The sequence below is a fragment of the Archocentrus centrarchus genome, assembly GCF_007364275.1.
Source record: "Archocentrus centrarchus isolate MPI-CPG fArcCen1 chromosome 18 unlocalized genomic scaffold, fArcCen1 scaffold_23_ctg1, whole genome shotgun sequence".
Lineage (NCBI taxonomy): Eukaryota > Metazoa > Chordata > Actinopteri > Cichliformes > Cichlidae > Archocentrus > Archocentrus centrarchus.
Window position 1 is genome coordinate 1,424,727 of NW_022060145.1, and position 20,371 is coordinate 1,445,097.

Here is a 20,371-nt window from a genome sequence, read left to right on the forward strand (position 1 = left end):
ATCCAGAGACCACACTTTTTTTGGTCCGTATGAAGCACTTCCAGGAAAAAGACTTCATAGTCTGTGAAATATGTGAAATGAGTGAAAAGAAGTGTTTCTAGAAAGGGATATTGATGTTATTTTGGTGTGAAATTTTAAATGCTGCAAGCAATACAAGAAAACACAATATGCTTTCAATATTTTTGCAGAAATCCCCCAAACCTGGGTAGGAATGTGGTGTATTTTGTATGACAAAATACTCCAGAAGTGAAAGAGAAAATGCATTTGTGTTTGGAAGGTGGCCCTTTTCATCCAGCTATCAGCTCTCGCTGTTATATGGTGTTCTACTGTTATTATTATTGCAGGTAGTCATGTGCAACTATCTCCAAATATCCTTTTGTTAAATAGCTTTTTTTAAACGCAGCAGAAATTTTTACTGCAATATGTAGGAACCATCCCTTTAAATGCTGGAGTTGCTGCAGTTAAACTCTGCCACATTCCCACTTCAACCTGAGCATTATTTGTTGGGTACATTGCATTTGCAACTGCCATCTTTCATCATTACAGCTATTATCTATATTTATCACTGATTTTAAGAGCATTTAAATTGGCCCAGACTTACTTAGCTCATCCACCAGCTTTGCCACTCCACTCTTTCACCTATCACTCCCTCTCTTTCCCAGTCATCCCTCCCTCTGTCACTCTCAGTTTACGGAGCACTGGATGAGAAGTGACCCGGGGTCAACTATGTTCCTGTCGCTTTCAGGCACAACAAATTGGGGTCACTGAAATGTTGGCATGGTTTGATCACACACACACACACACACACACACACACCCACACACACACACACACACACACACACACACACACACACACACACACACACACACACACACACACACACACACACACACTTTTGTAGATGGCTAAGTGTAGATAACAGTGATAGTGTCTTATCACTGCGTATTTTAAGTGAGTGTAAAGAAACTGTAGGACACTGCAATATCACTAGTACTGGTACCATAAAACACTGGCGCTGTGGCCTTAACTACACTCCGCTCTTTTAACCGCATGACTTCAGCAACGTGATGAGTGGATCAGCGTTATCAGCTGTGGCTCTCCTTGGTAATTAACGGAAACTCCACCATCAAATTGACTATGAGCCTTGAATGTGATGTTGGGCAGAGGAAGCACAGGGGTCAATGAGACAATTAGAGCCTGTGTAAAAGCATTTTTTTTTAAATGGCTGCTGTCCCTTAATTTCAGGTTATCAATGGAGGTGGGTTTAAATGACCTTTAAGACTAACATATGAAAGCAATAAAAGCAGACATGAGGGTAATAACTAGTTTGACTGGGGATAAAAAGAAATGTTAGTTCATAGTGTAAATCTAAATGCCATTTAAAGGAAATTCTGCAACAGTGGGAGCAGTCCATTGTCGAGTTTTACAAGCAGACATTCAACCTTAAAAGATTACTCTCTTTTTTAAAGGTTGGACCATTACTACTGCTCGAGGCATGATAATGAGACCTGGGAACTGACCTAAAAATTTACCTGCCCCTGTACCCTCTGTTTTTGTCGTTTCACCTTCCCTGCCTGGGTAATTCCCAATTCCTTTTGGACTTTTGATTCATCTGGCTGTCGGTACCTACACGTACTTTCCAATTCCCATAACAATTTAATCCCCCATCAAATACCCAAGTACAGTATCTTACTATGTGCAGCTCCAGGTAATCTCCCAGTCCCCTGGCACTCTCCACCCTGACCAGAACAGCCTCCTTCAGCTGCGTGCTGAAGCCCACTGCCAGCCGGTCTGCCCGTGTGCTCGGCCGGTCATTGGGTGGCCAGGTATATGTGATGAGGGCTCCGCCTCGCCCGAAGATGTATGTTGTCCCAGCTGCAAAAAAAAAAAAAAAAAAAACAGGGAGAAAAGGGAATTATGGCATAGAGCTTTAACATCGGGATAAGAAAGAAATCCGAATGCCAGGTGAACTCTCAAACACAAAGGCAGAATATTTTCCACCGCATAAAATAAAACTGGGGAAAGATTTGATTTCGAAAACCAGAAAAAGAAGGCCAACTTCCTGACAACAAAATTATGTTTTCTTCTGTTATTTGTTATTATATGGTGCAATAACATTTCAGCTAGAATTATTGTATTCGCGTGTGTTGCATATTCTTTTATTGCTTCCTGCAGGTTAAACTTGAATATTCTTTTTTTAATGACATACAAGCAAAAACTTTTAAACTGAATAACATTTGAGCAGAAAGAGGTTTGAAAGTCAGTAGAATAAGTATGCCTGTGAGAGAAAGCGCAGCAAAAATATGTTACTGTCAGTATACATCTTGGCTGTGAAGTCGGTTTTAGCGTGAACACTAGTATGTGCAGGACGTCACGCTCCTTTGAAATGGTAATTTGGCCAGCTTCATTTGTACTCAGTTGCCCACAGTTGCATTTCATTCAAACTAGGGCGAACTGACAAACTTTGTGCTTGCTATGCTGTCAGTATAACTACCATCTCTCAGCATCAACAAAAGAAATTCCTCAGATCTCCCTGTCAAACGAACTTTGCCTCAACAGTATTTTAAGCTAAGCCTAAAAAAAAAAAAAAAAAAAGGTACCCAGCCCATACATGGAGCGATTTCATGTTTGAACTGTAACAGAGTGGTTAGGACTTGGATTGGATCCAGTAAGCCTGGTGGTAAATGAGAAATGACGGGCGCTGGCTGTGATTAGCATAGAGTAATGAAACCACAGTGAACTGCTCTCAACCCCGTGGGCTGTCTGTCCTCCTTGGATCATAAATATACATACGCACATGAGATCTGTCTACATACTAATGCATGCATATGTTGCTATGCGAAGCATTTAGTTGTAGCAACAAAATTACACAATCAAACAAGCGATTAATGCACATCATTACGCACCAACCATCCTGTTGACTTGTGATACCACCACAAATCAGTGAATTTCTATGATTTTGATAGTCACATAACTAATCTACAACACAGCTAATCTATTCACTGTAGGACTGTAGAGTCACATATGCACAATCACACATGGTCACAGAAGTGCACGCTACCTGCACGCACTGACATACATAAATGAGGCGAGGCTATGATGACCGCAGCGCCAACAACTGGCTGTGCACAAGGAAAAACCCTGATAAAGTACGCAGTCTTCTTTAATGTACACACATACACACACATTCACTCGTCTACCTGACACTTTCATTATCTAACAATCTACTGGTAGCCATTTGAAATCGGCTGACACACACAACTCTCCTCCTGTGCTCTCGCTTTCTCTCCCTTTCTGGCTCTAATCATCCCTCCCTCCCTCCATCCTTCCCAGCAGAGCTAAGCCCTCTGCTCAGCTCTTGTTGTTTTCTTGAGGCTGTATTATTTTAGCGCTGACTAATTATCGCAGCACGGCAAGGAGGGCTATAAAGAAGTTTTGTGCCGCAGGAGGAGGAGGAAAAAAAAAAAGAGGATGAAGAAAGACAGGGTATGGAGGCATGGAACACAGAAGATGGGAAAAGTGCAAATTGTGGATGGTGAAGAGAAGAAGTTGGCAGTTTAATTTTTATTTATCTCCTGTGTTTATTTGTGCAGCACCGTAGTTTCTCGGAAACTGGGCAAGAGGCAGCTGTGGAGAAAGAGGAGAAAAGATTTCTAAAATGGCCGACAAACAGAAAGGGAGGAGAGCCATGTTGTGATAGATGAGACTGAAGCCATGTGCGGGGGAAAAAGAGGAAAATGGTTGCTGGTAATGGAAGTTGTTGTACATTAATGCAGGCGATTGGGCTTATGGGCGAGAAAGAGTTCATCACCCCCTCCACTAATTTTGTATGTCATATTTAATTTTCCAGTCTGAGAAATTGCTGCTCAGCCTGTGAAAACATATGTGAGCCTTCACAACACTGTCTGCCAAAAGTTTGGGACGCTGTCTGAAATATAAACCTTTGCAAATACAAAATAATCAGATGCTGAAACTAAGAGTTTTTGAAAATTACATTACTCATTTTAAATATAGTACAAATAAAATGTTTAAAAAACATTTGGGGTGGGCGAACAAAAGAGTGGAAAACTTGTGCTTGAAAATTAATTAAGTAAAATAATTGGGTGTAAAAGGAGCATCTCAGACAGTCTGAGTCTTTCAGACATAAGGACGAAGTAAACACAGTTCATTGCTGCAAATGCAAGTTACCGCACAGCAAAAAAAAAAAAAAAAAGCTCTCTCCAGGCCCAGGTTCATTTAAGATGGACTGCTGCCTTCAAGTCTGACAAACTAGTATTTTAAGTTTTTTCTGGATATCTTGGATGCAGCAGCCTTAGGTCTAAAACAGAGACAGGAACCATCTGCCTCGTTACTGGCACTCAGTTCAAAAACAAGCTTCTCTGATGGTATAAGGTTGTATTAGTGCGCATGGCATTGTTAACGTGCACATCTGCGGTCCCTGAACAATACTGGTGGGTCCTGGAGCGACATATGCTTCCATTCAGACAGCACCTTTTTTTTAAATTAATATAATAAGAGACTGCTACAAGAGTGTCACTGACCAATAAGTCATTCAAAGTCTTCATATTTTATGTTGGGAACATTATTCAGAAACCATTCCACAATATGCAGACACAGTTTGCCCATCTTTACTTCTGAAAAACTATGTAAAGTTTTTCTTTTTTTTTTTTTATACCTGATCATGTTGCCAATTAACCTAATTAGTTGCAAAATGTTCCTGTAGCTGTTTCTTTTTAAGTACCACTTATTTTTCCAGGCTTTTTGTTGCCCCTGTCACAGCTTTTTTGAGATGTGTTGCTGTGTACACAGTGACATGATATCATTTAGACAAGTTGATCAAGTATCAAACAGCCAGAAGCAAGCCCTTGTGTAATTGTATGATTGGTGTATTCTTAGTTTTAGGGTGCATGTGGCCAAATTCAGAACTGGTGTGGCATCAATTCTCGACCTGTTTTAGTCTTCCCTGGCTTGTATCATGAATTAAACTTGCAGCATGCATCATCGCTGCATATCTTTTAACTCTCATCAATTAACACCCCTCTGACGCATAACATCTACCACATGCTTTGTCTTCCCGGGAGAGCACTGTCGCACTTAAAATTGTCCGACTTTACTTTGCCTTTTATCAATAACACATTCACTTTGCTGGCATGAATGTCACGAAACAAGCCACAAAGTGCTAAGTTTCAGAGATAAAAATAAGTAAACAAATATAAAACAAAGCAAATTAGAACGTCTATGCTCAAGTCGTGCTTGGAAATGCTTTCCACTTCTTTCTTGTTCTTAAATTCATCTAATGAGCTGGTGTTGACTTTGCCTGCTTTGATTTGTCCAGCTGATGGTAGCCACCTGCTCCTTTGTGGACTTGTATACATTGGTGCATGTGTTTGTGTGTATGTGCACTTTTCTCCCCTCTAAATGAGGAGACAAAGGAGGTGCAGAGTCTCTAATGAGTAGTCTGACAGGGCGCATCCATGTGTCACTGTTTCTACCAGCAAACACCTGCTGCTGTGGAAGAGGTAAAACCCACTGAATACTGCAGTGCAACACACACACTAAGGTGAGCAAAAAAAAGGGAGAGAAAAGGTGTTTATTAATTACGAAAAGGGGTCTAGAGGGGGGCGTTGTTCCCTGCTATTCTTTAAAATATCTCCTTATAACAAGGGAACAACTATACACCTTTAGATTCTCTATGCACAGATGATCTTTGCCACAGATATATAAAAAGGAAAACAAATGACTCACCGACTGGACCTTTTCCAGTGTGTGTGAACACATCACACTTTTGATTGGAATTTATCTAAAGTTTACGCCTCCTTTGCAAAATAGCCAGTAGTAATGTATGAAATGTAATGCAGCAGTAAAGAATTGAGAATTTCTAGTTATTGTGTTGCAACATAAAAAAAGAATCCCTAAAATTGCCTTTTAATTAGAAGCTATATGCAAGAGTAGAGTATCTTTAAAGCGTGTTAAAGATAAGCTCTCTTAGAAGCAAAGACAGAAACAGAATGATGCTATAGCATTTCAGGGCATTTTAAGGAAAATGTTGGGCGCTTGTGTGTTTCAGGAAATACCCATATGACTTGTTTTTGTTATATTCTTTTAAGAGCTCAGTACCACCCACTTTATACTGGCTGGATGGACTGTTGAAGATAAACTAGGACTACCTCAAAAGTTGTCAGCAAACAAAGGCGTGGCTGGGTATGGACTCTTCTGACCTTTTAGTTCGCCACGATCTAGTCTGGTAATCCTCTCACCTGCACCTTCTTTGCCACACATACAAACACTGAAAAAAGAGGCTAAATATTTATTACTTTTGTCTACTTAGCTCTGTGCCATCAATCTAGCCAATCAATCCTACCTACGGCTCTACCAGCAGAAAATAAATCAGATCATCACGGGATACCCGTTGATTATTATTTCCATTCATGTGGGCTGGCTGGTAATTCAGTTTTAAGAATGATTCACCAAAATACAATTTTCCTTTGTCCACGCATCCAGTCGAAAAATAATCAGAAAAGAGTCATGAATCAAAGCTGTAATGAAAAACCTATTGATTTAGATTTTTTTTTTTTGTCCCCCTCTGTTTTTTCTTGCTTTTCTTTTCTAAATTGAGGCGAGGGGAGAATGTATTTAGGACTGAGTTTATCATTTTGGATACTTTCTCTTTCTCTCTCTCTCTCTCTCTGTGAGAGGTGCAATTGATTTGGAGTAGTGGATTCCATGCCACTGCCGTCTAACGTGGGGATAAACAGGTCATACTGGAGAAATCAGACAGCCTGTGGTCAATGTTGCCGTGCCCAGTGCCAGTTGCAAAGGCTCACGGAGCTCACAGTGTGAAAACAGTGAGACAGACGGTGATAAAATGAAAAATCCACAAAGATAAAAGGACTAATGGAGGTGGTGAAGTCAGTTCTTGAGAGGCAATAAGCAAAAAGGCACACCAGTCCTGCATACTCATGGAAAGTTATACTCAGTCCTTATTTTAACCTCCCAGTCAGGCTCTCCAACAAAAACTCGGCAACAGAGTTGCTTCCTCCAACCTTCATACACTGTTGCATCAACTTCTTTGAAGCAGTTAAGGAGAGAAACATCGCTATTGATTCCTTTTAAATGAGGAGACTGAAACCTTTGCTTCAGTATTTTTTTTTTTTTTTGTTTTTAGACACAACATATATTTCTGAGACATTCATGTACAAAGAGCTGCGCAGAGCGGGAAAGAGAAAAGGGGGCTGAGATGAGACATTCTCCAAAAGTTTTCACACAGCTGTTGATCTTTGAAGTTGCAGAGTTACATTCGCACGCAGCCTCACAAGAACTTGCCAAAGAGCTGACATCTTAGGATCGTTCCATCTCTTTAACCCTTAATAGAGCACTCACTGAAATACTTTGAAAGTCAAAATTTCAACTTTAGAGTGTTATTGGACTATTGTGACGTTTTTCAAAATGTCTCATTTTTGTGTAGAAAATCAGGGTCAGTGAAGTTACCGCATTTGTCTGTACAAGTAAAACACAGATGGTGAAAAGAAGATGTATTTTCATTACAACATCACTTTTTAGAACATCACAACATACACATTATGACTTTATGTCACATTAGGTCATCTCTTCATGCTTTTTAACCTCACTGAGGTGCTCGATGGGTGTCATATATAAAGTGTGTGGAAATTACCAAAAATAGTCACTTGCTCTACAAAAGGTTAAATCACTTGTGCAGACACATGCATCAGTACCCTTGGTTGCAAACACTCCCCTTTTTTAGTCTAACAGTCTTGTCAACATTGGCCTGAGGCTATTTCACTATGGCAGTATACAGTATTGGAAAATGTATAAATGGCATCCTAAAGATTGTCTGCTTCCAGAATGGAAATGGTAACTCATCCCAGTGCTGCAGTTGGATAATATTACTCTTCTCTCTCTGTTTTCTTTAGGATTGCTTTAATGGGATGAGAGAGACCTTCCAGTTACATGAGATGATTCTTGGTTATGAAAGACAAAACTTCCAACGTCCAGCCAAGGAAAAATACGATGAACTAAGCTTTTATTTTTTTTTCTCCAGATATAGAAATTTATGAAATTTATTCTGTTAATAAGAAATGACCCCAAAATACTAATACTAATTAGACTATGCAATTATTGTATTGCAAAAGTATCTGCTGTGTGTCTCATACTATTTCAAATTCACTTAATGTAACAAATTAGATAAATGACAAGCTTCTGTCACAGCTGATACAAATCAAGTTTTTTCAGAATTATATGTTTTAATTTTTTACTGCCATCTGCCTTTACTGCCTGGAAACTGTTTCCTCTGCAGCTGGGTCTGGAGAACTGGAATGACCTTACACCTGGAAAATAACTAGACTGACCACAGATATTTTGAAACATCTGTAAAAAAGATGAAGTGACCGTGTCAGTGATTCAAATGCCTTAATTTAATCAACAAGATTTGTTTTAATGGGCTATTCGGTGTCAATGATGCAATGACGGGCATTCCAGATACAGGAGAAAAAAAAAAAAAATCTAGGCAAGAAGGCAAGTAGAAGCTTCTACCAGCAGGAGTCACTACAGCAGCCATAAGAACATCACAGTCTGCCATCATTTTCACAATGTGGTGTAATTGCAAATACTGCCATAATGCAGCTGCCTTGTCATAAATCACGAGTTTGACAGCCAGGAGCTGGTGGTTCATGCTCTGTTTGGGAACTTTGTGTTTGACATTTGTTTAGGGTTAAGCACCAAAAAAATGGGGTGATCCAGAAGTAAAACCAATCTTACTGTTGCCATAAAAAACGGAGTGCATTATCGTATTGTTGCTTTGGGAATAAGAACAGTCTCACCTTCCCACACTGAATGCACCTGATTACATTCATGATTAAGCTCTAAGTACCACAATGACACATTGAACATGAGTAAACAGAGTGTTGGGTCAGTGTTTGGCCCCTCTCCTACTGATCTTCCATTATTTAATAAACTTCTGCTCCAAAACCTCAACCCTATATTTTGTCCTTTCAGCTGTCTATATGAAATACTGGCATGTGCAATGCACTGTTTGTATCTTTCTTAATTTACCTACAACTTTTCAGCTCTGTCCAGATCTTAATGTCAGGGTGTGAACTTGTGGATGGGTGCTCTTTCCTCAGATGATAGCTCTGACAAGTGAATAACAGTGTTGCTCTGTCTTTCTAAATTATAGGCTAGTGACAAAATGGAACTAATTTCAGTCTCAGATTGTTACCTGCTTCAAAGTACTTTGTAAAAAAAAAAAAAAAAAAAATCACAATTTTATCCTGTTTAGCTTCGAGATCAAAGCATAGGGGGCAGATAATTGAAAATGAGCAGCTTCTGTGTTTCAGTTCACTCAGTTTGATTTAAAATCGCAGAAGTACAAATGCCACGGACACTGGAGTATTTTCTTTAAATTGTGATTTCATTTGTGTGCTATGTCAATATTTCATATCTCTATGAATCCTCCCACAAACTGTTCAGAATTCTCTTCTGTCATCTTGAGATTTCTGATGATTATTCCCCTCCCTAATTCTGCCAGTGGGGGCCCGATATGCAGCTGTAACGTTTCACAATTCGGGAGGATTCAAATGTTTCTTCTATTATGCTTTTGACACCAATGATGTGCTTGCAAAGCTTTTCTGAAACATTTCAAAAGTGCTTGTTATGTCCCCGGAGGGGATGCTACTATCAGAGAGCGATTTTTGTACAAATATCACTCCACAGCTACTAAGTCACTACCCTTGTGTTTTTCCACAATCTTTAAATGAAGGGCTCCAGTGGGAGTAGTAGGAAAGGCTGTGGGGGGTTAGGTATTAGCAGAACATGAAATGGGAGCTTTTAAAGTTTATGCTGTTTTACACTGATAAGAACAGAGTAGTCTTTAGAAAGGTTGCTCGGCAGGACAGTACATCTACCCTGAATATGTGCCATCTAGAAAGCTTATTGATCATCCTAAAATACCCTCCTCTGTCTGATAGCTTGCTCAATAGTCTGGTGATGCTGAGACAGTGATGACCAAAAGAGCTGCTAAAAGAGACAGCAGCTATTTTTTATTTTTGTTAAATGCACCCATGGTTTGTAAATCATTTTCATATAGCGATGGAAAAGCTGAGCGATTTTTCTATTCCATCCTTTTTACTAAGTATAGATAGGAACTTAGCACAGGAAGAAAGAAATAAATCATCTAGATTTTTAAAAAAAAAAATTCTGACACATCTGAAGAACTGTGAAGAGGATTTGAAAAAAATAATAACTTGAGAAGTATATTTTGCTCATGACAAGACAAGACCACTGAGTCATTAGTGTAAATTACTGTGATATTATGTGAGTGGGGTGTTTGAATCAATGTGGCTAAGAAGATGTGCAGAGGAGGAAAGTAAAAATATCCAAAAAACAGCATTCCTGTTGTTTTGTCTGCTCCGAGTCAGCATCGCAATACTGACTAAGTTTAAGCTTTGTTTCTGTTGCTCACTTGAAACCGGACCTATGACAGCGCAGTTGAAATGTGCCAGCACATCTGAGGAAGAGTTTATGAGGCTCCAGTTAAGTCAAAAAGATGTAGCATTCATTTTTAAGACCTAACACATCTAACAGACATGCACTCCAAGTTAAAGACTAAATTACAGTTAAATGGAACTTGAATCATACGTTTTGTTTAGACTAATCGGTGGCGAGGTTTACTAGCAAACAGGAAAATTTATTGTAAACCGACTGCATGCTGCATGCTATAACATATCTGCATGCTCCCACACCCAGACTCAGAGAGTCAAGGTGCATAAGCATGCGTGCGGACGTACAAGAGCACACAAACACATTCAGAGCAGCTGTAACAGCACCGGCTTTTCACATTAACTCTTCTAATAACAATCATGCCAATCAAACTGCAGCAGCAGACAGGAATGTGTGAATATTTTAGCATGAGGTTCTGCCCTGGGACTCCGTTGTTTAATTATTCATCATGCTGACCCCACCCCCAGTCCACCGCCACCACCAAATGCCAACTTGGGAAAATATGGTGGAAACAGATGAAAAATCATGGTAGCGAGAGTTTGGCTTGTATCTATGCTGAAATATAACAGTTAACAGAAGGTGGAAGAAGGAAAAAAAAGAAAAAGCTATGGCTAGTGCTTGGTGAAAATGATGAGAGAAATGGAATATAACAGGAAGCTCTGAAGAGATAGACATACTCTGCACCGCTGAACACTGACATGTGTTGCTGGAAAAAACAGAACAGACCTGAACAGAACGATCTTCATCTCCCATACAGTCATTAAGCAATAATGTTCTGAAAAGGTCATCCTGTTCTTTTGCTGCTAGGTATATGGGAATAAAGGTGTGTGTGTGTGTGTGTGTGTGTGTGTGTGTGTGTGTGTGTGTGTGTGTGCGTGTTTATTTACGTGGCTTTATTTGCATGTGTGTGTGTGTCAAGGGGGTACAAATGTGCAAGCAAGTGTGTGCACTTCTTGATAATGTTTAATAGCCACGGGCCCAATTAGTGTTAACATCATCCTAATTACGCTGGAGTGGCCTTCACAGTACATAAACAAACACAGGCTAAAGCTGGTGTTAGCCATTTCATCCCTGAAGTGGTGACCTTATGAAATGGTGGCTCAAATTGTAAAATTACACAAGTGGAAAAGTTTATGCATGAACTGTGCTCACAGGGCGAAGGGGGACAAATGAAATGGATACAAAAGTGGTTTGGGGAAAAACGAAACAAAGGAAAATACTTTTTTTTCCCACAGAAACCGGTCAGATAAGAGACTCTACTAATAAACTAATGAAAACAACTAACTATCAGTTTTTTGGCTAATCCTTATGCAGGACTGAATTGATAAGTCTATATTGATAAGTCTATAGAATACCATAAATTAGGGACATGAAATAGTGAAATGCAAAATGTTGCATCTTACTTTTTGCTTTACAATGACCACGATTCCACACTGTATTCCACTGCACAACGACCAATTAAATGGAAAACTTGCAAAAAATACTATTACACTAGCAGAGCATCTCTATTCTGCTACTGCTGACCACTGGGTAAAAGTAGCCTTCACTGACTTCACCTCTCCAGCTTGTTACATGGGCATAATGGCCTCTCAGAAATACCACTTATCAGAATCAGAGTGAGCGTGTCAGCACCTTGCACCATCAGTTTGGCCAAGCCAACATCATCCTCCGCTTTAGCAGCTCACAGCCCACCATGAAATGGACCCTGCAGAACACTTGACCAAAGGTGGGAGAACCATTCCAAATGGTTCTTTAATGAAATGAGCTGAGAGCATTGCAGGGTTTGGATAACTTGTTATTGTGGTGCTAGAAGTGGAGGAGTGTTTGAAATATGCACATCTAATGGGATAATGACCTTCATCTCGGAAAGGTAGATGGTGGAGAGCGGACGACGTGATGGAGTGAGTGACTGAAAGCAACGAAAGGAGGCTGAGAAAGCGCAAAAGATGAAAAGGGAACAATGGGAAGCCTCTTCCTATTGCGAAAGCACAGATCCACTCTGTTTTATTCCCCAAGACTGTATTCCTCAGGCTCCGGGGTATCTCACATCAAAGGAGGAGGCGGATGAAGAGAGGAGATGAAAGAAAAACACCGTCTACCCGATGTGTGAGGTGCATGCAATAGATATTGCATGCATACGTGTTGAATGTGGGCACATGCGATGAGCTGGAACAGGTCAGTCCACATAAGATTTTGGGATCTTGTGAAGCTTTGAGTGTTGTTGACACATGAAAGCCACCTGGGTGGGATCCAATGTTGCATGTCCATTTTCTAAATAGAATGGCCATTATCTAGTCACTAATCTATCATGAGCTTACATTCATAAAGATTAGCTCCAACAGGGAAATTGAACAAACATAAGCCTGTACCTTTAAAGACTGAAGGAGGTCTAGCTTTCCTGTGATCTCATGAGACTCGTGAGACTGCAACATACTGTTTGGGTGGTTATTGAACTGAAGAGCCAAAAGCTAAATGCAAACAATGGGTTATACCCTGCAGATGTGACTGCAAAAAAAAAAAAATATCCACATACCAGTTACTGAAATGTCACTGGGTTTTTTATTCTCTGATGCCGTGTTAAAGTGCCTGTATAAAGCAAAGAGCGTTGATTGTATTCTTTTCATCTCTCCCTCATTTCTCAGGCCTGGGGGGACGCTTGGACAGGGACGGCTGCCTGAGTGTGCCTGTCACATATTTCACATATGAATATGGGGTAGGGTGGGGACCAAAAAGATGGATGAGCAAGGCGAGGAATGGGAGATGCTAAATGAATGACTGTTGTATGCCGAGAGTCCTTCAGTGGAAGACAAATCAAGCTACGCTAATAATGTGATGAGAAGAAAACAAACACAGGAGAGAAAGGGCGACAGCAAAGGAGATTTGGTCCACCGTGTCTGGAACCACAACATTTAGCCAGAGGTTCCTCACTAACACCTTCTCTCGCTGTCTGCCTCTTGTCTTCGTATTCCCTTTCTTCATCTTTAACCCTCCCTTTGTCTCCCATGCCTGTTTTTTCTCTGCAGATTGGCAGGCAAACACAGCAGGCTGTGGTTGTTACATAACATTTGCTGGCTGGTACTGAGAGACTCTTTAGCAGCCGATGTGCAAGCAGCAAATGAGGCCCTGAATGAGGGGGAAATGAGAATTTACAGACACTGATATGCACAAACAAACAGACTGTAACACGATGGAGAACAAACAGTGGGGTTACTGGTGGAGGAGTCATGCTTATCTTCGCCTGTGTCTCATGTTAGCTGAGGAGCCAACTGGACAATCTGTTGCTTTTAATAATGATCTGCTTAAGTCACTGACACTTATCCCTGTGTGGTTTAATCTGGGTTGTTTCTAAACGCAATTAAAGGTGGTTACAAATATGTGTATTCATTTTCCTGGACAGAAAATTATGCATAAACATGAACATTAAGCAAGGCAAAAGTAAACAGGGTTTTCCTGCATATCATAATATCAAGGCAAGTTTATTTATATACCTAACATTTTTTGTAAAAGTTCCTCTCAGAGTGCTTTATCCTTGTTTACCCAAACAACCTTGATTTGATAATAAAAAAAAAATTCCACAAAAGGAAATAAAATATACAAGGAATAGCAGAAAAAGGAGAAGACAGAAAAAAACAAATATTGCTTCTTTTATCAAGCAGAGAGGATCATCAATCATTTCAGCAACACTCATAGAAGGTTGTCTAGAAGCCACTTAGAATGACTGCTGCTTGTTGTGAGAAAAAGGGAAACAGTGCGACAGGCTGGTCCCACAAAGTGCACAGAGGAGAGGGTGCAGGCGCTCAGGATAGCCTTCAACAATTAACACTGACGTTTATGTTCCCTTTTCTTCTGGGATCCCTTTACTATGATCATGATCATCCCCCAAACCTATGTAAGTGTGATTTTGTACTTTAAACCAGCAGAACCGTGGAAGTGACAGTAATGTTTCACTTGTTAATGATCAGATCGACTTTTGAGCAAAAATCAAAAAATTAAGAGGTACAAACCAAAAAAGTTGGCAGTCACTTATCACTTATTACTTGTCACTTATTACTTTAGCCGAATTACACAAATTCACCTCCCTATGTACTCTCCCTGATTTTGTTGACTTTTCCTATTATGCTTAGGGCAGTCTAACCTTCAAACTGCTTTACTCTCATGCAACTTCCTCTGCTTGAAGCCCGGAGGGCTGCTTGAACCTAAACAATGTCAATGCACACAAAGACACTGCATTTTCACGAGGGGACGGAAACGGCGGGGATGGGGTGGGGGTGCGGACGCGACACAAGTGTTTAGCTCCAGGCTATTTTGGAGTGTGTTGAGAATTTTTGGACAGAGGACAGCAGCACTGGTGAGGCGGGCTGTTATGAAGCCACTTAAATTTCTTAAATGTCACAATGGTGTAATTGTATAAAAGAGGAATTATTATTTTTCAACGCTGATAAAGACATTTGTTCTCATTGCGTGCTCGTTCAAGTGCCTTAAAGTAACAAAGGAGTGTTCGTGCTGTCTCTGTAAGTGAAAGGAGGCAGGTTATAGAAATGAATTGAAGCCAAGATGGCTGAAAGGAATGCTTGGAGGCAAATAAAGCGGGAATCTTATTTCATCTCGTCTTATTAACAAGTGCAAGCAGATAACAGCAGAGTTGCCCCCAAACACTAACTGAAATGTGATTTGATTCAATGAGGCAGCCATTCCAGTGTCCACACACTCCAATGGCATCTCCGCCACCACAATAACTCCAGTAACTCAAACAACCCAAACTCATTTCCCCGAGTTCATATTTAGTGTGTACACTGTGGCTAATGAAGAAAATTAGACAAATAACGAATGCAATTCACTCTGGATTTGAGTCAACACATCAACTAGTCTGGAGAGGCATCACAGTGGCAAGGAAACATATTGTTTCAGCCAGGTCTCGCTGGTAAACAAACTGCAAACATGTTCTCTGTAATTAGCAGAGCTTCCCTGCTAAAGCGTGGACGAGATCGGGTGATTACAGTGATCACAGCAATCTTCCTGAGTCTTCAAGATGTATGCAGGAAAACTTCTGCATCCCGCTGTGGCATCTTACTGTCTCAGTGGGCCAAAGTGATATAATAAGCTTTGACTGTCTGAGCGCAAATGGAAACACCCCAAAATACATGACACCCACTTGTCTAGGTAAATGGATGTGCAAAAAAATGAATGTGACAAGATAATGAATCCATAGCTTAGCTGTAAATTAGTGCTACTTGTCCTTAGACTCATCAGAGTAACACATCACTGCACAATGCGCTGACTGTAACAGAGGTTGTTACATGGGATCGGTGTTCCAGACTTGCAATAAATAATGTCTGTTAAAAAAAAAACGAGCAGACATTATGGCTCTATGCCTTCACGATAATTGGAAAAAAAAAACATAACTGAAGCTAAGTTTGTATACAGGAAACTCCTGTGGTACCTCCCCGCATTCCTACCCATCACTCTAAGTGAGCAGATTAAAATAGTTTTTACAAATGGGCTTTCTTGTTGTACAGCATTATGAGCATACAGGGGCAGAGATCATCATCTCTTTCCGCACTGAAACACTGACAAGGTTCAGTGCATGCAGCTAACTGGCACCCCACTGGCTTTCATATCACGAAAGTGTACAGCATATACAAGATTTGTTGTAACATTGTGTCCTGCTTTTACAAAACTCTGACAGTGTATTTACTGTTAAAATGTTCAGGAAACCTAAGTACACAAGCAGGCAGTTAAATTCAATTTCATTAGTTTTTAGCTAAAGCATAAGAAGAATGAGGACAATTAGGCTCAAAAACATGTCACAAAAGGAATGCTTGTTTTTGTGGATCTACTGATCACAATGAAATAAGTGTTGACCAAGCACTGCCATAGCTATTGAATAATTAAATTCTCAGCGTCTCACTATACAATTCTTTCTCCCACCAGGTACAAAATACCCCAAGAAAATGAAGCCACGATAACAGAACCAAAACAAAAGCACTAACGATAGCGCTTTTGTATTCTTCAAAACCTCTTGATGAATTTCCCGAGGAAACAGAAAAGAAATGAATCCCATTGTCAGAGATTACGCAAAGAGGGTGAAGCGAGAGCATGATAGAAATCCAAAGTAACAAGAGTGAACATCAATGGTCTCATTCACCCCTCTAACCCTGCGCGAACTTTTAAACACACTCTAGTTGAAGGAATTCTTGAGAGGGTTCAACATCATTAAGTAGACATTATTTCTACAAGATCAGCAAGTTACAAAAAACAGGGCCTATACTTTGGTTTTCAGAACCAACAGCATAAAAAGCCCATATTCACATGAATTACTCCTACGTTTTTAAGATAGATTCATCCTGAGTACAGATGATAGTGATCTCACTATGCTTTTTTTAAAACTACTCTTTGCTCCAGGGATTTTATTCCTCTATCTTCTACTTTAAAACATTCTAAAGGTGTTTTATTGATTTCAAGGCAGAGGGCATATTTGGCCATGTTTTTCTTCTTTTAAAAACTCTCAATTGATTGCTGCACTGGACAAAGAAACAGAAAAAAACCCAAACCTGAGTCACAATTCTATACATAAAAGCAGCCCCATAATATTACACCCACACCTCCAGATTTCACGATCACAATATGTAGTCACTGTGGTAGTCCTGGCCAGGTCCGCTTCAAACATGCTGGAGACCATCTGATCCAAAAAAATTTATTTTGGTTTCACTGAACTAAAGGCTCTATTGCCAAGCTTCTTTTCTAGATCTATGAAAATGTTAAATCTTGCACTTTCTTCTTGTGTGGTTGAACTCTTGCAAAGCCTTCACACTGTCCTTGCAGTCACTGAAAGATTGCTTACCTAGAAAAAAAAACATGAAAGCTGCGGTGTTCACAGGTTCATGATATTAGCCATAGCTGGAACCAGCCTTGAGGTGACTGTTTGTTGTGATTTGGCAATATATAAATAAAACTGAATTGAACTGAATTGGAAATTAGAAGTATAACCCCTTTTTTTCTCCATTGAGGGTATGCTTTGATGTCTAGCATTTCATTTGGAATTTAATGAAGGGTTTGAAAAAAAAAAAATCTTATCATATCACAAATTATTCCGGATGCTGAGGCACAAAAAAAAAAAAAAAACCTTGAAAAAAGCTGACATTTCCTGTGTCATGAAATCATGGAAATATTCCGGCACCGGAAAATTCCAATTAGGAAAAGGAAAAAGAAAAAAGTTAAATAAAATAAAAAACTAAATTAACTACTGCCAACTCGTGCTGGCAGGGCTCAAGCTACCAACTTTCGGACCAGCAGGTGATGTGATCTACCCCTTGAGATCCAGTCAGGCCAAACTGTACCTGTTATCCCCTTTTGGTCTCCCATCTTGTACGATGCATGCCCGACCCTGCTTAGCTTCTGAGCCTAGAAAAGATCATGCTTTAAGCTGTCTTGACAGTTTACTGGGCCTCGTAGATACTCCATCCATCCATCTGCTTATCTTGGGCCAGGTTGCAGGGCCTCCTCCTGGTGGGACACCTCAACCAAGAGGTGCCTAGGAGGCGTGATCTTGTTCTTTCGGTCACTACCCAAAGCTTGTGACCATAGTTGAGGGTCGAAATGTAGTCCGCTGTGATGGACTGGTGCAGCGCCTGCAGCTCAGGACTAGATTTACCGACTTTTCAGACCCCCTTCGTGTCTTTTTCCCCCAAAAAACGACTAGCAACAAATTTTGCAGTTTTTCCGGTGACTTTTGAAGACTTCTGGAGATAGCCTGGAAACCTGAAAACCATGTTTTGTGTACATGCAACGCTCGTACTGCATCCCTTTGTGCGTTTTGGCATTGCCTGGAGCTCAATTCAGCGCTGAGTGGGACTGCCACCTCCGGACCTCGCTTTGACCCCTTTAGCGACTATTGAGACAATGAGTTTTCTTACAGAAAAGTCGGTACAGTGAAAGAACAAGATCACAGATACAAGTGGCGGAACTGAGCTTCCTCCTATGGATGGCTGGCTGGCCTCTCCATTAGAGACAGGGTGAGGAGTTCAGTTCGGGTCACAGGGGTTCAAAGTAGAACCGCTGCTCCTCGAAAGGAGCCAGCTGAGGTGGTTTGGGACTCTGACCAGGATGCCTCCTGAGTGAGGTGCTACCGGGAGGAGGCCCCGGGGCAGACCCAGGGCACGCTGGAAAGAATATATCTCTCGGCTGGCCTGGGAATGCCTCGGTATTCCCCAGATGCGCTGGAGGAGGTAGCTGGGGAGAGAGGACCGGGCTTCTATGTTTAGGCTGCTGCCCCAGCACAAAGCCATGGAAGAGAATAACACATTTTTCCCCAAACTTCCATGATGACACAACATAACATATTTAATGATCAAATCCATTTAAAATTACAGACTTTTTTTTGTGTCATTATGCACTCGATGCATCAGATTTCAGAAATGTATTTGCACAATAAACTAAAATTTAACACTTTTATCTTTAAAATAAACATGACATATTTGTGAAATGATGATACTTTTCTGTAAAATTCTGCAAAAGAATTTTATAGAATAAATTCTGTTAAATCACACAGATGTGTTTTTTTTTTTACAGTGCAGTGAGTAATGTATATTGTAAGGTCTAGGTGACCCAACAGCAGAGATAAAGTAAGAGCACCAACTCTCACCCAAGTCATAGAGAAGATAGCTGGTGTCAGCCCTGACTTAGGGATGTACTGTGGGTGCAGATGGAGCAATAACATGACATTTTGCTCTCCATTTCCTCTCACAGCTGTTGCTAGCAGCAGGCAAAAGCAGAAGGAAGGGATAGAGGTTGACATTGTTAGAGAGAAAGATGGTAAAAAACAGTGTGAAAAGGAAGTTGAGATGATGAGAATGGGATGGACAACTGTTAACGTGCACCTTTACCCCTGCCTCTTACTTCTATCCCCTGACCTTCAAATGCTGCTTCTATCCTGTCTTTGTTGTCTCCTTCCTCGCCTCCCTGAATCTCTGGCCTCATTTTTCTTTCCATCTTTCAGCAGAAGTCGACACAGATCACACACTGCCAGCAGACTCATCTGGCAGGTATGTATGTGGAAAAGGCCTTGCTGTTTCTAATGAGACACCCTCAGTGAGACTTAAAAAAATCCACTCTGTATTTTGCCTCCCACAACACTAGCACAGAATGGTGGGCAGGAAAAAGTTAGTGTAAGAAGGGGAAGGATGAGATGTGAGGGAGAATTAGAAGGAAGGGACAGGATAGACGAGGCATGAGATAGAAAAAGAAAAGCAGGACGGAGGGAGAGGCAAAGTGGCAGAGGGGAACAGGACTTCTAACCTCAGCCAAGTCAAGACAAGTCCAGCGTTTTATTCTGACAGGGAAAGGTTGAGTGGTCGCAGCATCTATGCGCAAGTCTGAAATACTAAGCTTACACATAGACAATAAAAAAATACAATGAAGTCCTCAGGCACGTAATCTAGACCCAAATTGGAGTTCTCTCTTCTGTTAAAGATCTGAGGCTGCATACGGGCTCAGAGTGGGTTCAGAAGTACATGAAATAACTTGAGGGCAAGACCTAATTGCGCTTGAAAAATTGATCAATGAAATCTCAAAACTAATCCTCCAACAGGGAGACAAGTGAAGAGATGCCATTACTGCGGTTATCTGTGATTTTCCGACTGGTGTTCCTGCTCATGGAAAGGCGATGGAGAGGACAAATATTGAAATAGCAGATTTGATTTCCCTTTGTGTATAAATTGTAGCATTGTGGCTAAAAACCCACCTGAACAAGCTAATCTGTGTTAAGATGTTAAATAAAAAATTTTTAGATGTATATAACGGGGCCATGGTTTTTTAAAAAAAATCCTGTTTAATATAATTCATGAAGTTATGTGAT

At 40.5% G+C, this 20,371-nt stretch overlaps 1 protein-coding gene across 2 annotated transcripts in view; it reads right to left on the reverse strand.

Moving 5' to 3' along the window:
• nrxn2b (neurexin 2b) overlaps positions 1-20,371 on the reverse strand; it is a 639,543-nt gene that overhangs the window by 107,077 nt on the left and 512,095 nt on the right. For both annotated transcript variants that reach the window (XM_030722576.1, XM_030722577.1), the window contains one exon: positions 1,697-1,878. In XM_030722576.1, coding sequence (XP_030578436.1) covers positions 1,697-1,878 — 182 coding nt within the window. The remainder of the gene's footprint in view (positions 1-1,696; positions 1,879-20,371) is intronic.